Genomic DNA, 21,603 nt, shown 5'->3' with positions numbered 1-21,603 from the left:
GAAGGGTCAGGTTCATAGTCCAAAGGTACTCCTCAAGTACTAGAGGCTCAGGTGGACTCTGAGACTAGATGTGCCTCTTAGCGACTTTCATTGTGTATGCAAGCTGTGATTGTTCCTGAATAGGGATAGTCTGGCCAGAAGGGTCCATGTAGTTATTCGTAGCCTCAAGTTTGGCTTATTGCAACGCACTTGATGTGGGGCTTCCCTTATGCATTCATACCCCATGCAACAGCCAACTTCATCAGAAGCGGTGCACAATCTTGGCTGTTGCCCTCCATTAAATCAGGGGCATTCCTGTTTCATGTGAGGCAGCAGCAGTAGCTAGGCCAAAAGCAGGGTGCAAGACAGCTGTACAGCCCTTCCAACCTATTTGGTTGGCATACACAAAGGGATGTACCCCAACATCCTTTGTGACAGTGCAGAATGTCTGTAGGACATTCTGATTTTGCATGCCAGCCTTGATTGTCTTGGGTACTATTTTTTTAAACACGCACCACGTAAGCCAAGTGATGTGAACACTGGGTTTCGTCCTTTAATATAATTGGAATTTAGAGATGGTGGCAAAAGCTATGGTTGCTGAAATACATGCTGACAGCCCCCCTTCTTTCATTCAGTTCTGGCAACATCCAGAAGCAACTAAAAGTATGAAGACGCAAATGAGAGAACAATTTTGCTCTGTTTTACCCCTTTAGGAATTCTCCTACTTTCAAATCCTTTGAAGAAAAGGTTGAAACCACTGTCACAAGCCTTAAGGTATGGGATAAGAACAGAATGAAAGGGTATGTCTACACCAACTAATTTTTGTGAAAGTAGCACAAGGAATAGTCCGCATCTCATCCTGAAATCAATTACTCATTGTTCCTACTCTCCCAGGGAGATTTTTATATAAATTAATACATCCATAGAAACTCTCCTCCTTACGCCCTGTATACCTGAGAAAGTGCCTTCTTTGTTATACTGAATATCTGAAACTTGGTATGTATACTTCGGGGGTTATTTGGTTGTTAAAATGCATTAATTTAAATATACCTGCGAGTTTGAAGCCTGCAGTACCATCTTCTGTCACTAAGTAGCAGACATCCCTAACTAGCACATAGCTTGGAGGTCGATAGCTTGAAGCCAGTGGGGAATCGTGCAAGGGACAGTTATATGGCTGCCCCCACCCCTGCTGTGGATCAGCCCCCCTCAGGAGAATAGAGCAGGCAGATCAATCCCTTCAGGCTATAGGGGTAGACCAAAGCAGGGTCCATGCCTAAGGCTGCCAAAAGTCGTGGCTTCACTTGAACAGGGCAAGCACAATGAGTCCAACTCTTGACAGGTGGACATATACATATAAAAATAAATCCTTGGCCCTCCCTCGCCTGTCAGAAGTAAGGTACACTATAATTCCCTCACTAATTACCAAGACAGTGTTTGTACTATATCTGTTTATTAGTTGTGATTGAATTTTATTCATTGTAAAACAATTTAAAACCAAATAATAGTATTAAGGAACTTACACAGGAGCTGCTAAGGGGAGATATGATAGAGGTGTACAAAATTATGCATGGTGTGGAGAACGTGGATAGGGAGACATTTTTCTCCCTCTCTCAAAATACTAGAAACCAAGGTCATCTCCCTAATTGCTGGGAAATCCAGGACAAATAAAAGGAAGTACTTCTTCACACAGCGCATGGTTAAATTATGGAACTCACTACCACAAGATGTAGCGATGGCCACCAATTTGGATGGCTTTAAAAGGGGGTTGAATAAATTCCTGGAGGCAAAGGCTATCAATGGCTTCTAGCCCTGATGGTTATGTGCTATCTCCAGTATTCAAGTCAGTAAGCCTGTGTGCACCATTTGCTGGGGAACATGGGTGGGAAGGTGCTGTTGCCACCAATGGCTGGCTGGCCACTGTATGAACAGAGTGCTGGACTAGATGGACCCTTGGTCTGATCCAGCATTAGGGCACTTCTTATGTTGTTATTTAATATTCAAATATTCCAAAGTATGCTTAATACTAGAAAACTCCACTTGCTGGAGGTATCTTATTAAAATTATTTTAATTTTTTTTTAAAGCACAAGCTGAAAGGGAGGAAATCCCTTGAGCCCAAAATCATGAGATGAAGACAAAATCTATGCGTGAGAAATGCCTTCAGATTGTAAGGGACAGGCTTAAACGTAATTAAATGTGACAAGGGGTACTGTAGTGCAGACACAGCCTAAGAGATTGTCCTTGTTAAAAGTTTGCCACTGTAGTCATTACTGGCCCTTGTGCCAAAGGCAGCCTGGATCTCATACTCCGAAATCCCCTTGCTTTTTTCAACACCGCCTGATAAACTGTCAGAGTACATTCCGCTTTTAACAGAATCAAATTCCTAGAGCACAATCTTATACATGTTTACTGAGAAGTGTTCAAGGCAGCTTGCTCCCAGGTAAGTAGGTATAAGAGTACAGCCTTAAACAGTGTAAAGGAGCACAATTTCCTATACTGGTTTATGTTTTACTCAAGGATCTAATATTTTTTATTAAATGTTATCCAGATAGCTTTTTGTTTACTCTGCATTATAAACTTTTTAGAAATGCAAACTTAGACGATAGGCAACTGGATTCAAAACCATCATTGCATCTAGTTTTAGAAGTACCCCAAGTAAAGCCATTTCTTACACTGGAAAACAATATAAATGTATTATGGGTTGAATAAATTTACATAGAATTGAATTTATAATAGAAAGTTAACCTTGGGCAAATTGGCAGTAGCATCTATTACAAAAGGAACCATTTTAAACAATCGCTACTTCTCTGCCTTTTTTTTCTTAAAACATTTAACGCTACAGTTGTAATCGGCCACCTTGTGAACTGGTGAAACTAAAGAGAACATGAATTAACTGTCTTAGCAACTGAGGTCACAAAACCCATTTAGTTACAACAACCCTAAGCAGTAAGTAATTAACCCTATTTAGGTAGAATGTAAGTTAGTGATTGTCTCTGCTTATTCCTTTCAGACAAAAGTTGGAGGTGCTAGCCATCCTGGAGGAAGTTTTGAAGAAGTTCTTAGTTCTACTGCTCATGCCAGTGCCCAGAGTTCCGTTGTGGGCACTCAACTCTCAGAAACAGAAGAGGAGCTCCAGTGCTAGATTGCATAGATGAAACTGGTCCTCTCCATTCCACTGCTTAGGGCCAAATCACACATGACACACTTTATTTTCTCCACAGGATTGAGCATACAGGTGTATGCCTATATGAGAAATGTTAGTGTGAACCAGACAGTACTCAGAGACATCTGCAACAATTCCTGCGATTAAACCAGCTGAAAAATAGCAGAAATGGCCATCTCTGTATACTATCCAGTTTACTCTAGCACTATTTTATGAAGTCATATGTGGATCTTATATGAAGAGGCTCAGTATCATTCAAATGGTTTTTCATATCCAGCTTCTATAAGACAAGGCTGTGTTTCTACCAGTTGTTCCACCAATTTTGCAGAGATTTGTTCATATGTGTATATATGTTTAGATATTGAATTTGAGTAAGCTGTTCAAATAATATATTACTCAAATATTCCAATTTCAAAACATAACATAGATGGCCAAGTTGTTCTTGCTTCTTCCCTTTTCTGCACACGTACCTGCTTCTATCTTTGACATTATTTAAAGGTCAGACTGTATTTTATTAGACATACTGTTATGTGCTGAGGCATTGGTCTACTAACTACTGCTATAGCCTCTGTTTGGTTCTCGGAGACTTAGTTGATTGGTTCATTTTTAATCTGTTTTTGGTGCCACAGGAAAATTCATTGTTTCCAATAAACTGTTTGCTTTTCCTCTACTTAAGGAGTGTGTAAACTTGTATTTCTTCACCATCAGAAGGTAAATGGTATAAGAACTGGACTATTCAAAAATAAGTTAGGCAGCTGTTATCAGTTCTATAGTAACAGGTAATAGAGGTTTTTATTTTTTAAAATATTCAATTAAACTTTACATGTACTTTAAGCCAGCCCATAAAGAGACTTGAATATTCACAGCATTGTAGCCAACATGTCACAATGTTTCAAGAACAATGGTTTGCAATTAAGGCCTCAAACTGCACATAAGAGACATGTTGCTACTACTGATGTGCATGTCCTCCTTGTGGTACATTTACTTAAAGATGATGACGATATAGTTGGATTCTGACCCCATTAAATTGTCCACCACTTGCTGGGATAAGTACTGTGTCACATGCCTTCAGTACACATTATGGGGGAGATAGGGGAAGGAAACAACTGCTGTTTGTCATCGATAGAAATACACACACACACATCTGTAATCCCCATGATTATGATGACACTTTACTAGCTGCCACAGTAATGGGAATTTGCTAGCAATACTTTGTCCATGCAGCTGCTTAATTGAAGATGGGTGGGATTGTATATCTGAAATAAAACAAGAGTTGGCTCTACAAACTATGCAGATCAAAAAAATAATGAATTAACTTTGTTCTTGAATCAAATTTAATGTTTTCAGTTCATAAACTAAGTTTGGGATGTTATTCCATGTAAAAAAACCTGTAGGTCTTGCAAGCAGCCATGGTAGCTAAGCCTCTAAAACTGAGAGACACTGACCCTGCCACATCAAAACAGAGAAAATTCTGGAGCTGGTAAAGAACAAATAGTATCTAACAGGTTTGGTGCTCCCATTAATTCTGTGGTCTGAATTAAATCCTGATTTCTCACTGAGTAATTGGGCTGGGGGAACAGGGATAGACACTTGCGTAGCGTGTTTCACATTTCTGCCTCTCTCATGCTGTCCTCTTCCTCTACGTTTGCTGGGTTGGGGTTACGGGAGAATGGATACTACATGTTTGTTATTTTGTATTGTAGAAAAACTTTCAGCTTCTCATATCTGATATTCAGCAAGGCAGCATTGCACACAACAACTTAGGGTCCAGATGTGAGGTGTTCTCGCACAGTACTTTTTCGCATACATGCTGGACCAGAAGGTACTGTGTCCAATTTACAAATATGTTACTGAATACTCCAGAGAGACCAGCTGCCTCCTGTAAAATTACACAAACATGCTCTTGAAGCAACAGAATTAAAAGTTGTATTTCTTCTAATACTTAAACCAAGATACTTGATAATCTGCCACTCTGTGGAGGTAAAATATTATAATATGGGGCTTATCCCATATAGTCTTATTTATTGCCATTTTCTATAATGTATTTGGTAAATTGTATTCAAGAATTTCATGTCAAACAAGAAAGACACAAATTCAGGGATCATAAAATAATTTATTTTAGATACAGTTAAGCACATTTTGGAGGTGATTCAAGATGGAGGATCATTGTTTGCTGCAGCTATTTTTGTATTTCTTTCTGTATTTATGGAAGCCACAAGCTGAACTATTTCTGGGTGACTAAATTTTCCTGTAGATCAAGAGATCACAATTAGTTAATATGCTTTCCCATTCTGCAGTATGCAAGAATATGGCAGTGATTTTGATAAGCACTTCTCTACAAGAAATCCTTGTTCTTATTGTGTCTTACATTTTGTATTAGCCAACTTGTCTATGCTAGTTGTATTTTTTTGTGTTCCTTACTAAAGCTATATTAAAGTGTACAAAAAAAATAAAAAAATACTTGATATACAAGCCCTGTCATTTCCTTAATCCTCACAGCCCATTCTATAAACTTCAATGGAACATTCTTTAATGCTCAAGTGAGAGCATGAAGTTCTAGCAAGTTTCCACACATCAGCATAGTAATATGAATGTGAATTTCTTAACTGCCTTTTAGGAGTGTAAATAATTTAGCTTGTAAATAATCACATGCCTGATCACCTCTGGCAAAAAAGAAAAGGCAGGAGAGGGAGGAAGAGCCTTAATAAAGTTGGGAAAGAGTTGGTTTTGTTTCTCCCTGTAGTTGTCGACATGCCACAAATAACTAGAAGGTACAAGTGGATAGGTTTGTTAATAACTCTTTAGTGTTCTAGTAACTTGTAAATGTAATTCCAAGCCAGAATTAAATTAAAGATCCAAATGACAGAAGCTTTTAGTGAACAAGCAAGCTGCTTAACATGTAGATTCCTCTTCCATGGAGACCAAGAAGTAAAAGACTGCAAAAGAATCTTCTAGGAGTAATTAATGGTTATGGGGGGGGGGGGGGGGGAGAGAGAAAACCAATAAAAGCAATGGGTCTCTTTCCATTGTTGTGACTACTGCTCTGTATTCTGACAGAACCCATTTAATGCTAACACTGGATGGAAGTCACATTTTTAACTCGTTCAGTTTCCAGGATTCCAATTCCACAAGCACATTTTCATATGCTTAATGTTATGTTCCCAATTTAGGATAATGGCACCATGTCAGCTGTTCACACTTCCAGTTTAATTCTATAACACAAGACTGAAAGTATCCCTAGAAAATACGTGTTCCTGTTCAGCTCAGGACACCCCAACAGTTTTAGTGGAACACAGTGGGCACACTCCATGCTCGGCGCATCTGTCCATCAGAGGAACAAGTTGGTGGGGCCAAATCCTAGTATGTATGGCCTGGATGCATAATGCTGATCCCCAAATAAATGATAAATGGAAGCACCCTTTGTTTGAAAAAGTGCCCAAGATTAAGGGCTTCCCTTGTTTTTCCTTGGCATAATTCTCTTTTCAGAAGCTCTCTACCATTATAATCAATACCATTATAATGTATTCTAATAGAATGGCTTAAGATGCTGAGATATGTTGGGATAATCTGGCTACTGAGAAACAAGATGGAGGAATTAGCACTCCCAGGAGAAGCCAAAGTTTGCAGAAGTAGAAAACAATCTTCAAAAAAATCTAACTGGGGAGGGGGGATACCCGAAACAGCTCAATGACAACAGATTATGTTTTGTAGGGCCCAATTTACTTCGGAGGCTGTTTTGGAGCCTCCAAAATGGCCCTGATTCGACTCTGGGTGCTTCGGGGCTTGGCTGCCTCGCTTTAGTACTGAAGACAAAGCGAAGTCTCATTCCCCACCCCTTGAAGCGGGTTCCTTTGCGGGTTCCTGGGCACTCACTACACTCCTGCGCAGCAGGCACCCAGGAAATCCGTGCGCAAGGTTGACTTGAAGTCCACTGGACTCCCTGCTTGCCTTCCTCCCCCGTACCCACCGCCACCCTGGGATTTACTTTTGCCATGCATCTTCCTCCCTTAGAGCCGCGATTTGAAGGTAAGATGGGGGCTCTCTAATTTTCATAGATCTATGGCCCCAAACCATGGCAGCCATAAGGGCCATTTCCCTAGTTTGTGACCATAGATCTATGAAAAAATCCGACCCCCCCCCCCCATCTTACCTTTAAGTCGTGGCTCTAAGGGAGGATGACGCACACCAAAGATAAGTCATGGCGGGTGACCGGGGAGAGAGGGGAGGGGAGAGAAATATCTGGTGAGTCCAAAGGACTCACGGCTGGCCTCCCGACAGCTTTCCCAGGTGGGGGAGTAGCCCACCACCGCCCCAAGGCCATTGGAAATGATTTGTTCCACCTTGGGCCAACCCACTTCCACCTCTTATTTGTGCCAAAGCATGTCAAACTGGCTTGACTTGGATTGGGGGTTTGGCCTGAGGTAGTGCATAGCCCTAATGTTTAATGCTGAATGTCTGCGGGGGGGTGGGGGGAGGCAGGGATGGAAAGGAGCATTGTAAAAGAGGGCCTGACTGTGTAGCAGACACACCAAGTAAGATCACTCTACACTGAAACGCTTTATTGCAGATCTCAAACTATACATTTAAATACTTGTAACAGAAAGGGTTCTTACCTGCAGTTGAGTCATAAAAGTCTTGAAGTTTTCCAGGTTTTTTCTCTAAGTCTTCATACTCTAAGGCTTGAAGTATCATCTCGCATTGGTCTAACTCTTTCACAAATCTTGCTTCTGCACTAGACTGGAGTTCATATTCCTAAATGGGATGTGCAAGATGGAAAAGTATTCAATTTGTTAAGCCACTTTAATTGAAAGGCCAAGATCACAAATACTGTGCAGTTGGTCATATCGGTGCATAAATGCAAAGCCAGTGTTATATATTACACAATTTGCACAAAAGGTGGTTCACATTTGAGCCCTCTGCTTCACCACATGTAGTTCCACCAGTGACTGCAAACTGGTACTACACAATCATCATATGAGTCTGGAAGTAATTTTCCCCAAACTCACAAAAATATCAACCAAGCCAGCTTGCTTGCTGTATAGCTTCCCATAGCACCTTCATGTTTAGGTTTCTGTTCCAAAAATTTCAGTGTAGATTCGATAGAACTTTTGCTGTAGATATTTCCCTTTTTAGAACAGGTTCTTGCTGCCTTTCAAGTATTCGATCAAGCTTCCTATGGCAATCCAACCACTTCTGCCTTCAGATTGTTATACTTCGTCCCTCCAAAGACACACCCCAATTTCTATTTTCAAAACAAAATTTACAATCATGCCTTCAGGCCTCCAGATGCTGCTTTTAAATTCCAGATTGGTGCATAATAAGACCTCCCTCATTCATTACTTAATTGTGGATGAAGCAGCCAATCTGGCATGTATAACCAAGACGTGGGTGGGTGAGCAGGGAGGAGTCAGTGTCTCCCAGCTATGCCCACCAGGGTACTTGGTTCAGCATCAGGGTAGACTTGAGGTTTGGGAGTGGGGGTTGTTGTCGTCTATAGGAACTCCATCCTCCTCTGCAGGCTCCCTGTCCATGCGACTACTGGTCTGGAGTGTTTGCACCTTGTGTTGGGCCAACGGGACAGATTAGGGATTCTGTTGGTGTACCGCCCACCCTGCTGCTCAACAGACTCCCTAACTGAGCTAACAGAGGTGGTCTCGGGGGTATTGTTGAGATCCCCCAGGCTCTTGGTTCTGGGGGTTGTCAACATTCATGCTGAGAGCACTTTACCTGGGGCAGGTCAGGATTTCATGGTTTCCATGATAACCATGGGACTGTCCCAACATGCCATCAGTCCAAGACATGTAGTGGGGCATACTCTAGACCTGTTTTTTTCAACTGGACATGGAGATAGTGATCTGAAAGTGGGGGACTTTACATCAACCCCTTTATCATGGTCAGATCACCACCTGCAGAGGTTTAGACTTACAGCGGTTTCTTCCCTCTGCAAGGGTGGTGGACCCATTAAGATGGCTAATGGATCCGGATGGTTTCCAGAGGGCTCTGGGGAGTTTTCCGGCTGATAGGGCTGGCTCTCCTGTCGAAACCCTGGTTGATCTGTGGAATGCAGAAATGACCTGGGCAGTTGACACGATTGCTCCTGAGCACCCTCTCCTGTGTAGAGCTCGTACGGCTCCATGGCATACCCCAGAGCTGAGAGTGATGAAACAAAATAGGATGGCTTGAGTGCATATGGAGACAAACTCCTAGCGGATGTAATCAAACACTGCTAAGTGACTAGGGTAAGTTGAATTCAGGGGCAGTGAGGGCAGCAAAAAACCAATACTTTGCTGCCACTATAGAAACATCAGTCTGCCGCCCAGCGGAGCTTTTCAGAGTTGTCCGGGGGCTATTGCATGTTGGCCCCAAGGACACTGTAGAACCTTCTGAGGCCCACTGTAATCTATTTGCTAGGCACTTCCAGAATAAAATCTCCTGCATCTGCCAGGACTTGGACTCCAGAGTTATAGCAGGTGAATCAGATGAGGTATCCAGAGCCCAGTTTTGTCCAGTTTTCCTGGATGAGTTTCAGCTCAAGGATGTTGACAAGGTGATTTGATTGATTGATTGATTGATTACATTTATATACCGCCCCATAGCAGAAGCTCTCTGGGCGGTTTACAGGTTCGTGCAACCACCTCCGTATTGGATCCATGCCCCTCTTGGCTAATAAAAGCTTGCAGGGATGGAACAACTGGCTGGGCCAGGGAAGTGATTAATGCCTCTTTGTGAGACAGAGTGGTCCGGGGCACTGAAAGAGGTGGTAGTGAGTACACTCCTGAAGAAATCTTCCCTGGACCCTGAAAATTTTAATAACTATAGGCCAGTAGCAAATGTTCCATTCCTGGGCAAGGGCCTTGAGCGGGTAGTTGCAAGCCAGCTCCAGGCACTCTTGGCTGAAACCAATTATCTGAATCCATTTCAGTCGGGTTTCAGGCCTGGTTTTGGTACGGAAACAGCCTTGGTCGCCCTGTATGATGACCTATGTCAGGAGAAAGACAGGGGGAGTGTGACTTTGTTGATTCTCCTTGATCTCTCAGCGGCTTTCGATACCATCGGCCATGGTATCCTTCTGGAACAACTGGCTGAGTTGGGAGTGGGAGGTACTGCATTGCAGTGGTTCCGTCCTACTTGGCTGGTCGGCTCCAGAAGGTGGTGCTTGGGGAACATTGCTCGGCTCCGTGAATTCTCCCCGCAGGGGTCTGTTTTTTTGGCTCATCATTTGTATAGTTGTTATAGTGGTGTTGAATATATGTGCATTTTGCATGTTTTTGTGGTTTTTAATTTTTGTATATTGTTTTAAGTGTTTTTATTTTGTGTGAATCGCCCAGAGAGCTTAGGCTATGGGGTGTTTACAAATGCAATAATAATAATAATAATAATAATAATAATAATAATAATGATGATGTTCTTCTTAACAATGGCAGTCATCTTGAATTCTTCTATATGATTACTGGCAGGCAGCTCTAAAAAAAAATAAATGAAGCCCTATTTATACATCACCCAAACTGGCATTGGGAAATACGCACAATGCTTGTTAATTTCATAAATATGCACAATGGTTGTTAATTTTATAAGTATTTTGAAAATACTTTCAATCTAAGAGGACCAGCTGTGCTGCCTCTTAGTAGATGGAATGGAAAGCACTCGTTCCTGTGCATCATTATATGGAGACAAGAAGGGAGAACGTAGATCTTTAGGAATATCTGAACAGAATCTGTTATCAAACTACAATTCCCAGGATGTTTTGTGGGGAAACCATCACAGTTAAACTGGTATAAAATCCTCAATAGTTTGCATGGACTTGTGACAGAAATAGAAAACAACTGATTTTGGTTGTTTGAACTGTAATTTATTTTGCCTAACTTGAAGTTATATTCCTAGGGCACCATCTCAAGCTCAACAGATACAGAGCACTATATTAAAAACTTATATTGCTAGTTAGGGGACATAATTCAAGGGAAAAGACCGTGGAGAAAGTTCCAAGTTTAATCTACAAACAGTTAAAAGGATCTAAAAGTAGCACCGGGTGATTCTCCACAACATTGAGCACATCATCGTAATCATTATTAAGTATACTTCCATACTACCTGTCTCCCAAGACTGTTTACAATTTTTAAATACAGAAACAAAGCAGTGTTAGCAAAAGCCAAACAACACCAGAACATAATTCTCTCAGGCCAACTGATGGGAGCTGATGGCACGTGCTCCCCAACCTGGCCTTCTCCTCTTCTGCCCTCCCTCAGGGTACACAGCTTTTAATTAGCCCCAGGGAACCTTCCTGCATATAGAGAACGGAATGCCACTAAACTGCACTGTAACATCTTCATTTGGAATGTTCCATAACATCTTAATACAATTCAGTGTTGCTTCTTATCTGCACAGAGATTGTGGTTTCTCTTCCAAGCTCAAAATGAATCCCACAATTTGAGAAACTGGATATGAAGAGCAGCCTTAACTTGCCGCTCAATTGTTCTCTAGGCCCAAACAAGCCACTAGTGACCAAATGTGAATACTGAAGTGCATTTCTAATGAGAAAGATTAAAGGAGCAAGAAGTTAAAGGATTACACAATAAATCCATAATCCACCAGGGAAATGTGTTTGTGGTGAATGTTGCTTCAAGCTAACGGAATTAGGGACTGCACAGTTTTCTTCTTGCAACAAAGTCTATTAGAAGTGTTTACATCTCATTTGGGAAAATTCCACACAAACAAAAAACATAATCAATGCCTCTTAAAAACCCCACACTTAAGCATTTATGATATTGATATATATATATATATATATATCTTGCTCTCAGAAAAGCCTTTACTGCCCTCCGTGTGTGTATATATATATATATATATATATATATATTCATTCCTTGCTCTCAGAAAAGCCTTTACTGCCCTCCGTTTCCAAACAATGCCTTCATCTTCTCTGGAAGGGATTTATACATCCCCTCCTGATAAGCTGAAGGCATTGTTTGGAAACGGAGGGCAGTAAAGGCTTTTCTGAGAGCAAGGAAAGTCATGTCTTGAAAATACTGTTTTAAGTATTGTAAAAACGTATACCCAGCCAACCTTTAAGATTTTGCTGGTTGTTCTGTGACCAACAGAACGTCGCTGTAAAATATCTCAAGGACGAGCCTTCTAGGTTATGGCACCAACCCTCTGCCACACCCTTCCCCATGCAGTTCAGGAGGTGGAAAAAGTACGTCCATCACCCAGGCTTTCTCGAACTTGTAATTAATCATATGCTGTTCTATTTGCTTAACAGGTCCATAAAAACTCATCTCTGTCCCTTGTATAGCTTTATTATTATTGTAATTGAAATTGTTTTTATGCACTGCAAACTGCTTTGAGATTTTATTATATAAAGCAGTATATAAGTATCATTAATAAATAAATAATAAATATGTTCCCCTCAAAAAAAATGTGTTCTTTTTCCTTGTGGATTGAAAACTAAAATGTTTTGATGCTTCTGCTAACAGAAAGGAGGGCATTCCTCCTGCCCCTGCAAGCCCACAAAATCTGGGGGAACCCTCTGGAGAAGATTTTGGATGGGAACGGGGGTGGGGACTGCAAGTGCCATCCTATTGTGCAAGCAGACTTCCCACTCACACAATCTTGGTTTATACCTTTAATGGTCCCCCCACCCCTAAATTTCACATATTACTTCTTAGAACACTTCAATAGATTTTCATTCAGGTTTTTACTTTTGCAAAGGTAATTATGTAAAATTCAAAGCTGTGTTTTCAGGTGTAAGCATAACAACGCAACTGGTCTTTATGGACCTATTAAGCAAAGTCCTATGAGAGAGAGAGATGCTTCCCTCCTTAAGTGGGCCAAACAAAAAGCCAGTAGCTGTGATCCAGTATCAGAGGAAGTATGCCTATATACTCCAGTTGCTGGGGAACATGGGCAGGGGGATGCTGTTGCACCATGTCCTGCTTGTGGGTCCTTGGTCAACAGCTGATTGGCCACTGTGTGAACAAAGTGCTGGACTAGACGGACCCTCGGTCTGAACCAGCATCAGGGTTCTTCTTATGTTCTTATGACCCCTCAAGTGCAACGCAACTCACCCAGCCACATCGAATAACTTACACTTACATAATAATCCCCCTGGATTTTAGAACTCTAGGCAGGTGACAGAGACTGGACGTGAGTCCCTGGCTGTATTTAGCTTTGTTGGCCTGCCTTACACCAGGAGCATTTCCTTCCCAAATCCATCATGGTGAGCACCAGCCATTATGTATTTATTTCTATAATTGATATTCAACCAAGATGCATATCTTTAGAACAAATGCATTGATATTTAAATAATTCTAGACGTTTACATCTTACTTCCCACAGTTCATAAATTTCTTTTTTCAAATCCTCTGACAGCAATTGGGTCAAATGTTTCATAGCTTCCTAAAAGAAAGAAAGAAAGAAAAAGAATGCTGTATTTTGTTTGGTGTAACTCATGCCAAATGCTGTTTTACTGCTTTTGGCACAGACAAGCTGTCGTCCTCTACTACCTTGGTATTTAGAACTTGCAAGGACAGGCCAGATGTCATTGGTGAGCGGAACAAGATTGTTAACAAGAACAAAACAGCTCTCTCCATAACAGGGCTTATCCCCTAGCAACTTAATTACTCACTGAAAATGGCAGAAAATTACACAAACTGGCAGGCAACCATGAGCTTCACACAGCAAAGCAAACAAACACACAGGTTTTAGAGCAATAACTTAGGAATAAAAGCACAGTGTATATTCCCAAGTATAAACTATGGAATTCATTTTCACAGGATGTAGTGATAGCCTTGAATTTGGATGGCTTAAAAAGGGGACTGGACAAATTCCTAGAGGATAAGGCTATCAATGGCTACTTGTCCTGATGGCTATATTAAACCCTCAGTATCTAAGGCAGTATGCCTATGAACAGCAGTTGCTGGGGAACATGGGTGGGAGGGTACTATTGCACTTATGTCCTACTTGTGGATTTCCCATGGACAGCTCGTTGGCCACTGTCTGAACAGAATGCTGGACTAGATGGGCCCTTGGTCTGATCCAGTATGGCTGTTTTTCTGTTCTTATGAATTTGAAGCATTCACCCAGTACACCAGGAGTATGACACAGGAGTGCAGGGAATAATGGGAGTTGTAGTCCAACACATCCAAAGGGCACTGGGTTGGGAAAGGCTGCTCTACGAATTCCATAGATCCACATTGCTTTTCCTTCAACAAGACTCTGATTGCAACATAGAAGACTGTGCCCTCTAGTGCCTACCCATGATGAGTTTGATCCTACCGCTAGTGCCACCACATCGGATGCCTCCCCCTGTGGAAATGAGAGCACTAACACTGGAATTGCCAGCCCACTGCCACCATTTCTCTTCCATGACCCTGTAGCCTCAAAGAAATACCAGGGCAGCTATGCTGCTCCTTTATAAACCACTAGCTCCACCATGTGGTATTGACCTCCACTAAGCCACAATGGATAAAAAAACCCCACGTTTTTATTGCCTTTTAATGTTCAAATTCATTATGAAAGCCACTCTACTCATCCAATTTTGTCTTATTTATCAACAAAGCTTTAAAATGTGCAAGCTCAGATAATGGTGATCTCATGCAAATGCCCATCATAGGCTTAAGGCCTGTGTCCTCTCCAAAACAAGAGCAGACTTCTGAGTTTCCATTTACAAAGCAGTTAGGGTAAGACACTCCTGCAGACTTCATAGACTATCATACTGTATATGTGCCACATACTTACATCTTCTTGTCTGTGTTTCTCCTCTTTGGAAATGTTGTCGGCAGGAGCAATGTCACCGACAATGCATTCAGCCATATCATGAACTAGAGCTAGTCGTATGCATCTGAAAAGGAGAAAGTGTTTTAAAAGATGCGATTGTCTTATGTCTACACAACGTTTATTAATAAACAAGTACAGGCTCTTATAGCAAATGATTCATGCATCCAGTGAAGTGATTTGGTTACTGTCTTTCCAGTTGGTTAGGTCAAGTCAGCAAGCAGCTATTCCATCAAGCTACAGCAGATGGCAATGGGAAAGGAGAGCCACTCTATCAGCCCTGCTGAAAGGCCAGCTTCATTGGACTCCTCCTTTCTCTGTACTGTTTCTAGCTGGTCATTATTTAACTTTAAGAATTTGTATGTGAGTTTGTTTGTTTTCCTCTTCCCTTCCCATCACCTTTTTCTTTAGTGTTGTGTCTTTTAGACAGTAAACCTGTGAACGAGGAATGCCTTCTTTTCACTGAACATATGCAAGCCATCCAGGGAAACTTTTCAGCTAAAGAGCAGGGTAAAAATGTTTTAAATAAAGATGCAATTCTATACATATTTAGATGGAAGAAAGTTCTATAACTCCCAGCATTCCCCAGCCAGCATGGAGAATGCTGGGAGTTATATAATAGGACTTTTTTCCCTATCTAAACATGCATAGGAGTACATCCTTAAATGATATTTCTTTGCTATGTGAAGCAAAGATTTCCCCCACATAACAAGTTTATTTGTTCCACAGAATTTTTCAAACCAACAATAAAGCAATACACACTGAGGCCAAGTTAATCATAATAGGAATCATAATTATGAAATTAATTCATGAATAATTAATTAATTCATAATTATGAAAATAGCACAGAGCTGTGCTAATTCATTAACAGTAATCCAAAAACAACAGTAGTATAATACCTTATATTAACACCACACACCTCTTAAAACATTAGAATGTACTGAGAAATCTTTCAAATTCCCTAGAACTCTTATTCAGGCTACAGGCTAAATTAAAAAGAAAGGAAAGCAGAAGGAGACATGTTTTAGGGCATGACTGGAAAACCCCAGATTCTTTTCATCAGGTTCTGAAATGTAAAACAAACAAAAACTGAACATTTAGCCCTGTTAAGACTTGTTGGAATCAAACACTTCAGTCACTACTTTCTAATGTTTTAGTAGGTCCTAATAAAAAGATATTAACTATGAATATTCATACCTTATAGTTTCAATACTAAGCCTGACAAAATAATTTCTAACAACAGTTATGCAACATCTAACTTTTAAATTTATCTTATTTCAAAATGAAGTACTGGAATTACTACTTTCATGTACATCCTCAAAACTGGACAGCATTATATTACATATTAATTTACCAAAATAAGTTCTTCTCTCTAATTTTATACTCCTAATGGCTAAGGTGGATTATAATTGCATTCCACCAAGAAGCACACATCGAAAGGATTGGAAAAATATACCCTTGAATTTAGATCCAGGTTACATGTCTGCTTTATCTTGAGCAAGTCACTCTCAAACTCAATTTCCAATTTGTAAAATAGGAATAATAATTACCAATTCTTTCTCAGCAATACTGTAAGAGCAATCAAGAGAATTGCCTTTGCATATCAGAAATGCTCATCTGTAAGGAAAGTAAAATTGATCTGGATTATCGCTCTTCTAAAGGGTTACACTTACCTATTCTAAAACATGGCCCAATACATCCCTTTTTTAAAAAATGCAGACATTAAGCCAAGATTATCAAAGGTTGTCAGCTCCATTTGACCCATCTAAGTAAGAGTTATAGGAGTTGACATAATCAAGTGGCTTGTCTGTTAAGTCAATTTTAAAAAATAACACTTCTATTTTTCTGTTCATTGTAGGGTTTGGAAGTACACGATACTGATGGTTCAGTGTTGTAAAATAAATAAGCCTGGCTAAATTAGTTGTGCATTCAACGTATTGAAAACTATAAAACAAGACTGTCTCAGATAACATGATTCCAACAGAAATAGAATTCCAGAACACCTGAAACCACAATGTGCACTCACCAAATCAATTAAAGGATAAGTACTGTTCTCACTATACATACCTGTCTTTATTAAGTGCTTTATCTTTAGTTACCATAGCCATGATTGCCATCCTGTACATATGATCTGAGACACTCTCTGGATTGGGTATCTTTCTGTATACCCAGCCTGTTCGTGGTACTCTCTAGTCAAAAACAATTTGAGCAATATTTTAAAAATGAACAAACTTACAAGTATCTACATTTGTACACCCAAGCCACTTGTAGAAGGTCTATCTGCTATATGTTATAGATGTTAAAATATATTTACTTATTAAAAGCACTGTTCAAAAAGAAAAACAAAAATAAAGAGAAATTAATCCCAGAGTACAATACAATGTTCATATGAGCACCTATGCTGTCTCTTTTGGCAACAGAAACCAAATCTTGTGTTGTTTGCCATTTCCCCAGATGGGAGGAGATTGCATATGAACTTATGAACTTTTAAGAAATACTGCCTATCTCATATCAAGAAGGCCTTAACAGGCTTACTGTGAAGTTGAGCTGATTGCAGTCTTTCTTCACCAAGGCAACTGGGGCATCCCTTCAGGCAATCCACAAACACGTTCACCCTCTCTTCCTATTTCTTCCCACTTTTCTATTTTAAATCGTTGCTTTGATCATCCCACCGCTGTTCCAGCAACGCACTCATTCTGCCATGGTCACCCTTTCCCAACCTGGTGGCTCCCAGATGTCTTGAATACAACTCCCCACATCCCCAGCCAGCATGACAGGAACATAAACACATAAGAACCATGCCAGATCAGACCAAGAGTCCATTTAGTACAGCATTTTTATCTAGTTAGTTATTAAATTATAGCTGAAGCTCTCTGGGCGGTTTACACACAGGCCAACTAGCTGCTCGCAGGAAGCCGACAAGCAGGACATGAATGAAACAGCATCCTCCCACCCAAGTTCCTCAACAACTGGTGTACATAGGCATGCTGCCTCCGATACCCGAGGTAGCCTTATTCTCCATGAATTTGTCTAACCCCGTTTGAAACCCATCCAAATTGGTGGCCTTCACTACATCTTGTGGGTAGCATGTCTGGAGGGCTCCAGGATGGGGTGGTGATGGTGCTGCAATAGATTCTGTTTTCTTTATGCCGTCATGTCTGGTTCCTAAACAACATTTGGGCAGGGACTCCAAAGAGCTTCAGCTGCCTAGGACGGTGACGAGGCACAAAGGCATAGCTTTCTGCCCGCACCACTGCCTTCCTAAACACGTCTGAATTGAAAGGAAGCTAGCCCCTCCGACACGTGTTTGGGATTGCACCTCACAGCCCGACCCTACGCATGTCCTGTCACACGTCTCACTGAATTCAATGGGGTTTACTACGAGATAAACGAGTACAGGACCGCTGCGTTAAGCGAGGCTCAGAAATTGGGGTACTTTTTCCGCCCCGGCACTTTGAGGAATGTTCTCCCACTCTGAGCTCCTCCGCTCACCTTCAGCTGGCCCACCAGCTTCATAAACTGCAACAAGCTCCCCATAGCCACTAAGGCTACCGAATAAACACAGCCGCGACCTCGACCACCGGACTGGTTACGACGGCAGCAGGAGGAAGTGGCACCCGCTTAGCGCCGGCTTCCAGGCTTCCGCTCCAACCTGCTACTCATTGGCTCAGACCTCGCTGACGCCTCAACTTCTTCTTTCTCTCATTGGCTGGGGTCTCGGAAAGGCCTCCCTTGCTCCTCTCTCATTGGCTCTGAGCACCCTAGCTGAGGCATGATGGGAGTTGTAGTCAATGCTGCTGGAGAGTGCCAGAAAGCTGCTTACCGTATATAAGTTCTTCAACGGTCGGGAGAGTCAGAAAGTGTAGTCTTCGCTCCCGGAGGAGATAGTTCGGGCTGTAGTAGCAATTTAGGAGTAGGTTGTTAAATTGTAAACAAGGGTCGTTGATATCAGTGACTTTGTTTAGCTTGATTTCTAACCTGCTGAAGAAAGGGCTCTGGAGAACTCAAAAGCTTCTAACTCTTATGGAACATTATGGTTGGTCTGAATAAAATAAAACCATTTCAATAGTTTCTATAAGAAAATATTATTCTTAGCTCCTTAAAAAAAGGCTTTTCAATTACCTCTGAAAGGAAAAATCAGCATAGTAGGAAATCTCGATGCTGACAAATATTTGTAGCACCTTTTTTTAAAAAAATCTAATCAGGGTAGGAAATGACCTCAGCAAATTTTAGGCATGGGCAGTAATGTTGTCCCTCTTTTTGTTTGTGGGTTTATATTAGAAGGAATTACCTACCAGGTAATGGTAATTAAATTACTGAGGATACATCTTAAATGAATTTACCCTGCTGACTCATAATATAATAGTTCTATTGGCAAAGATCGCCATCTCTCTGAATGAAAAGGAATGACCAGAGCACCTAATGTTATTAGTAAAAAGTACGTTTTGCGTGTCGAACTCTTGAAAATATTGAATGAATAATATTCAGAAGAGGCCATTCGTTTTTATACAGGGAATAAAATAATAAGAAAACAGTTCTTAAAATGAATGAGGGAGGCAAAAAGGGTTTCCCCTTTTTGTGAATAATCTATAGCAGACAACATCCACATGCAGTCACCCATCCCACTGCAGGCCGAAGCCTTTCCAGCTGAGGCAATATGACATGACATGCTCACTGCCGCACAGCTATAAATCGAGCTAGGAGAAAGGGCTGCTTTGTGGGCATTTCACTCCTAGAGTTGTCTGAGCTTGCCATTCATTTTCAGATGCCCAAGGGCAATTTTGACTGCCCTCTCCAACGCCTCCTTCAGGCTCACCTCAAACAAAACACTTGCAACCTTAACAAAACTCCTACAGGGAACGATGATACAGCCGTCTAACACACTCCTGAGCAAAGGAATCCGATGCTCTGACTGCTCTTCCTTTGGGCAGTTTAAATCAGGAATTTTACTTTTTAAGTCACCATTTACTCATCAAACAGAAAAAAGCCCATGCTTGTCGACATCTAGTTGCTCCCACAGGCATTGCCTGTCTTTTTCAAGTCCTTCCTGGGGTCAAAAAGCCTCTAAAGTGGCTCTTTAAGCTATGCTGAACCTCAACATGAGAACAGAGAAAAAATAAATTGTTTCTCCGTCTTTGCCAGTCAAACGTCTTGATAACTTTTGAGCAATTTACCATTTCTTCTCCTGATTAATAATATAATAGTTCTATTAGTAAAGATCGCCATTTGTCTGAATGAAAGGCATTTAGTGAAAAGTAGGGCTGGACCCCCGAATCTGAGGCGAGGCGGGAGAGTTTAGCCTGCCTCGGTCTGAATCTGAGAGGGTAGTGGGTGGGTCGGTCTGAGGGACCCCGAGGCAAATCAGATCAGTTCTGAAGCACCTTGGGGTGCCCTGGGCTGATTTAGGGCAGTGGTGGGCCACTCCCCACCCCAGCCTGCTCATGCCTGAAAGCCGGCAGGGGGCTGACTGTGAGTCTACTGTGAAACCATTATTTTCACAGTGACGGATCATAGATGATCAAACCCAGTAAAAGGAATGTCAGTAATTAGCTGCGGCTCTCATGTATACCTTTGCTGCTGTAGCTCAACTTGATGCCAGAAGGAAAAATTATATTGTCTCCCGCTGTCAACCAGTCAAAGGTCTTGGTACACATAAGCCCACAGTAGCAGGATATCTGTTTTATAACTTCATATCCCCATGATTAATAATAATAGCTATATTGGCAAAGATCACCATCTGTCTGAATGAAAATGAACAACCTGAGTCTATAACACTCTGAGTGAAAAGTACTGTTTGCTTGTCAAACGTTTGATACTATAGAACGAACAATATTCCAAAGAAGTCATTCTGTTTTATAGAGAGAGATAAACTATATGACTAGACTTCTGCATGATGCAAAAGGGAATGGAGTTAGAAATCACCTCCTTTTTGTGAATAATCCATGGCAGACAGCATCCACATGCAGTCACCCATCCCACTGCAGGCTGTGCTTGCCCTTCATTTTCAGATTCCCTGGAACAATTAAGACTGCTTTCTCGATCATTTCAGAGGAGATCCTTTCAAGAAACCTCTCCTACGAGGAAGGCTACAGCAATCCAAGACACTCAGTCAGACTACTGCCCCACAACACAAAGGACTGGGATGCACGTCCAGCTCTTCCTTTGGGGAACTTAGATCAGGACTTTTTAAACACCCATTTACTCATCAAATGCGGGGGTGGGGGAATCAAGCTTTTTGCCATTAAGCTGCTTCCAAAGGAATTGCCTTTTTCTAGTGCATCATCATCATCATCATCATTATTATTATTATTATTATTATTATTATTATTTTATAGCCTGCCTTTTCCCCAGTACTGGGACTCAAGTCAGTTTACAAGATTAAAACATGTACAAAAAAGAGTAAGCCCCCATCTTACCTTTAAATCACGGCCCCTGATCTCCTCCCATCTGGGGAAATGAATTTTGTACAGCTGTGTGTGATTTGTTAATGAAGGGTGGTATATCCATATTTTAAATAAAATATGGTATCACAGTGACAGCTTGTATAATACAAAACATAGTTTTTTTAAAAAAAGAGAGAGTCAGTAATTAGCTATGGCTCTCATGTATAGCTTTGTTGCAGTTTAAGCTATGCTGGATCTCAGCCTGATTGTTTTTCATTCTCAGCCAGTCAAAGGTATTGAAACAAATCAGC

The 21,603-nt window shown here is 41.1% G+C and overlaps 2 protein-coding genes across 3 annotated transcripts in view; one reads left to right on the top strand and one right to left on the bottom strand.

The window, feature by feature from the left end:
* The window catches only part of TPD52L1 (TPD52 like 1), a 46,486-nt gene extending 42,954 nt beyond the window's left edge, over positions 1 to 3,532 (top strand). For both annotated transcript variants that reach the window (XM_063124720.1, XM_063124719.1), the window contains 2 exons: positions 693 to 753; positions 2,988 to 3,532. In XM_063124720.1, the coding sequence (XP_062980790.1) occupies positions 693 to 753; positions 2,988 to 3,119 (193 nt within the window). In that variant the 3' untranslated portion in view covers positions 3,120 to 3,532. The remainder of the gene's footprint in view (positions 1 to 692; positions 754 to 2,987) is intronic.
* Positions 3,533 to 5,233: 1,701 nt separating this feature from the next.
* Positions 5,234 to 18,513, bottom strand: HDDC2 (HD domain containing 2). The gene is made up of 6 exons (XM_063125726.1): positions 18,402 to 18,513; positions 16,977 to 17,098; positions 14,874 to 14,976; positions 13,464 to 13,532; positions 7,754 to 7,892; positions 5,234 to 5,388 (listed from the first exon to the last, which is right to left on the bottom strand). Exons 1-6 carry the CDS (start codon positions 18,444 to 18,446, stop codon positions 5,291 to 5,293), a joined length of 576 nt encoding a protein of 191 aa, XP_062981796.1. The 5' UTR covers positions 18,447 to 18,513; the 3' UTR covers positions 5,234 to 5,290.
* Positions 18,514 to 21,603: the final 3,090 nt, after the last annotated feature.

This window comes from Elgaria multicarinata, chromosome 4, assembly GCF_023053635.1.
Source record: "Elgaria multicarinata webbii isolate HBS135686 ecotype San Diego chromosome 4, rElgMul1.1.pri, whole genome shotgun sequence".
Classification (NCBI taxonomy): Eukaryota; Metazoa; Chordata; class Lepidosauria; order Squamata; family Anguidae; genus Elgaria; species Elgaria multicarinata.
The sequence above is the reverse complement of the archived record's forward strand: the minus strand, read 5'-3'. Positions and strand labels throughout refer to the sequence as shown.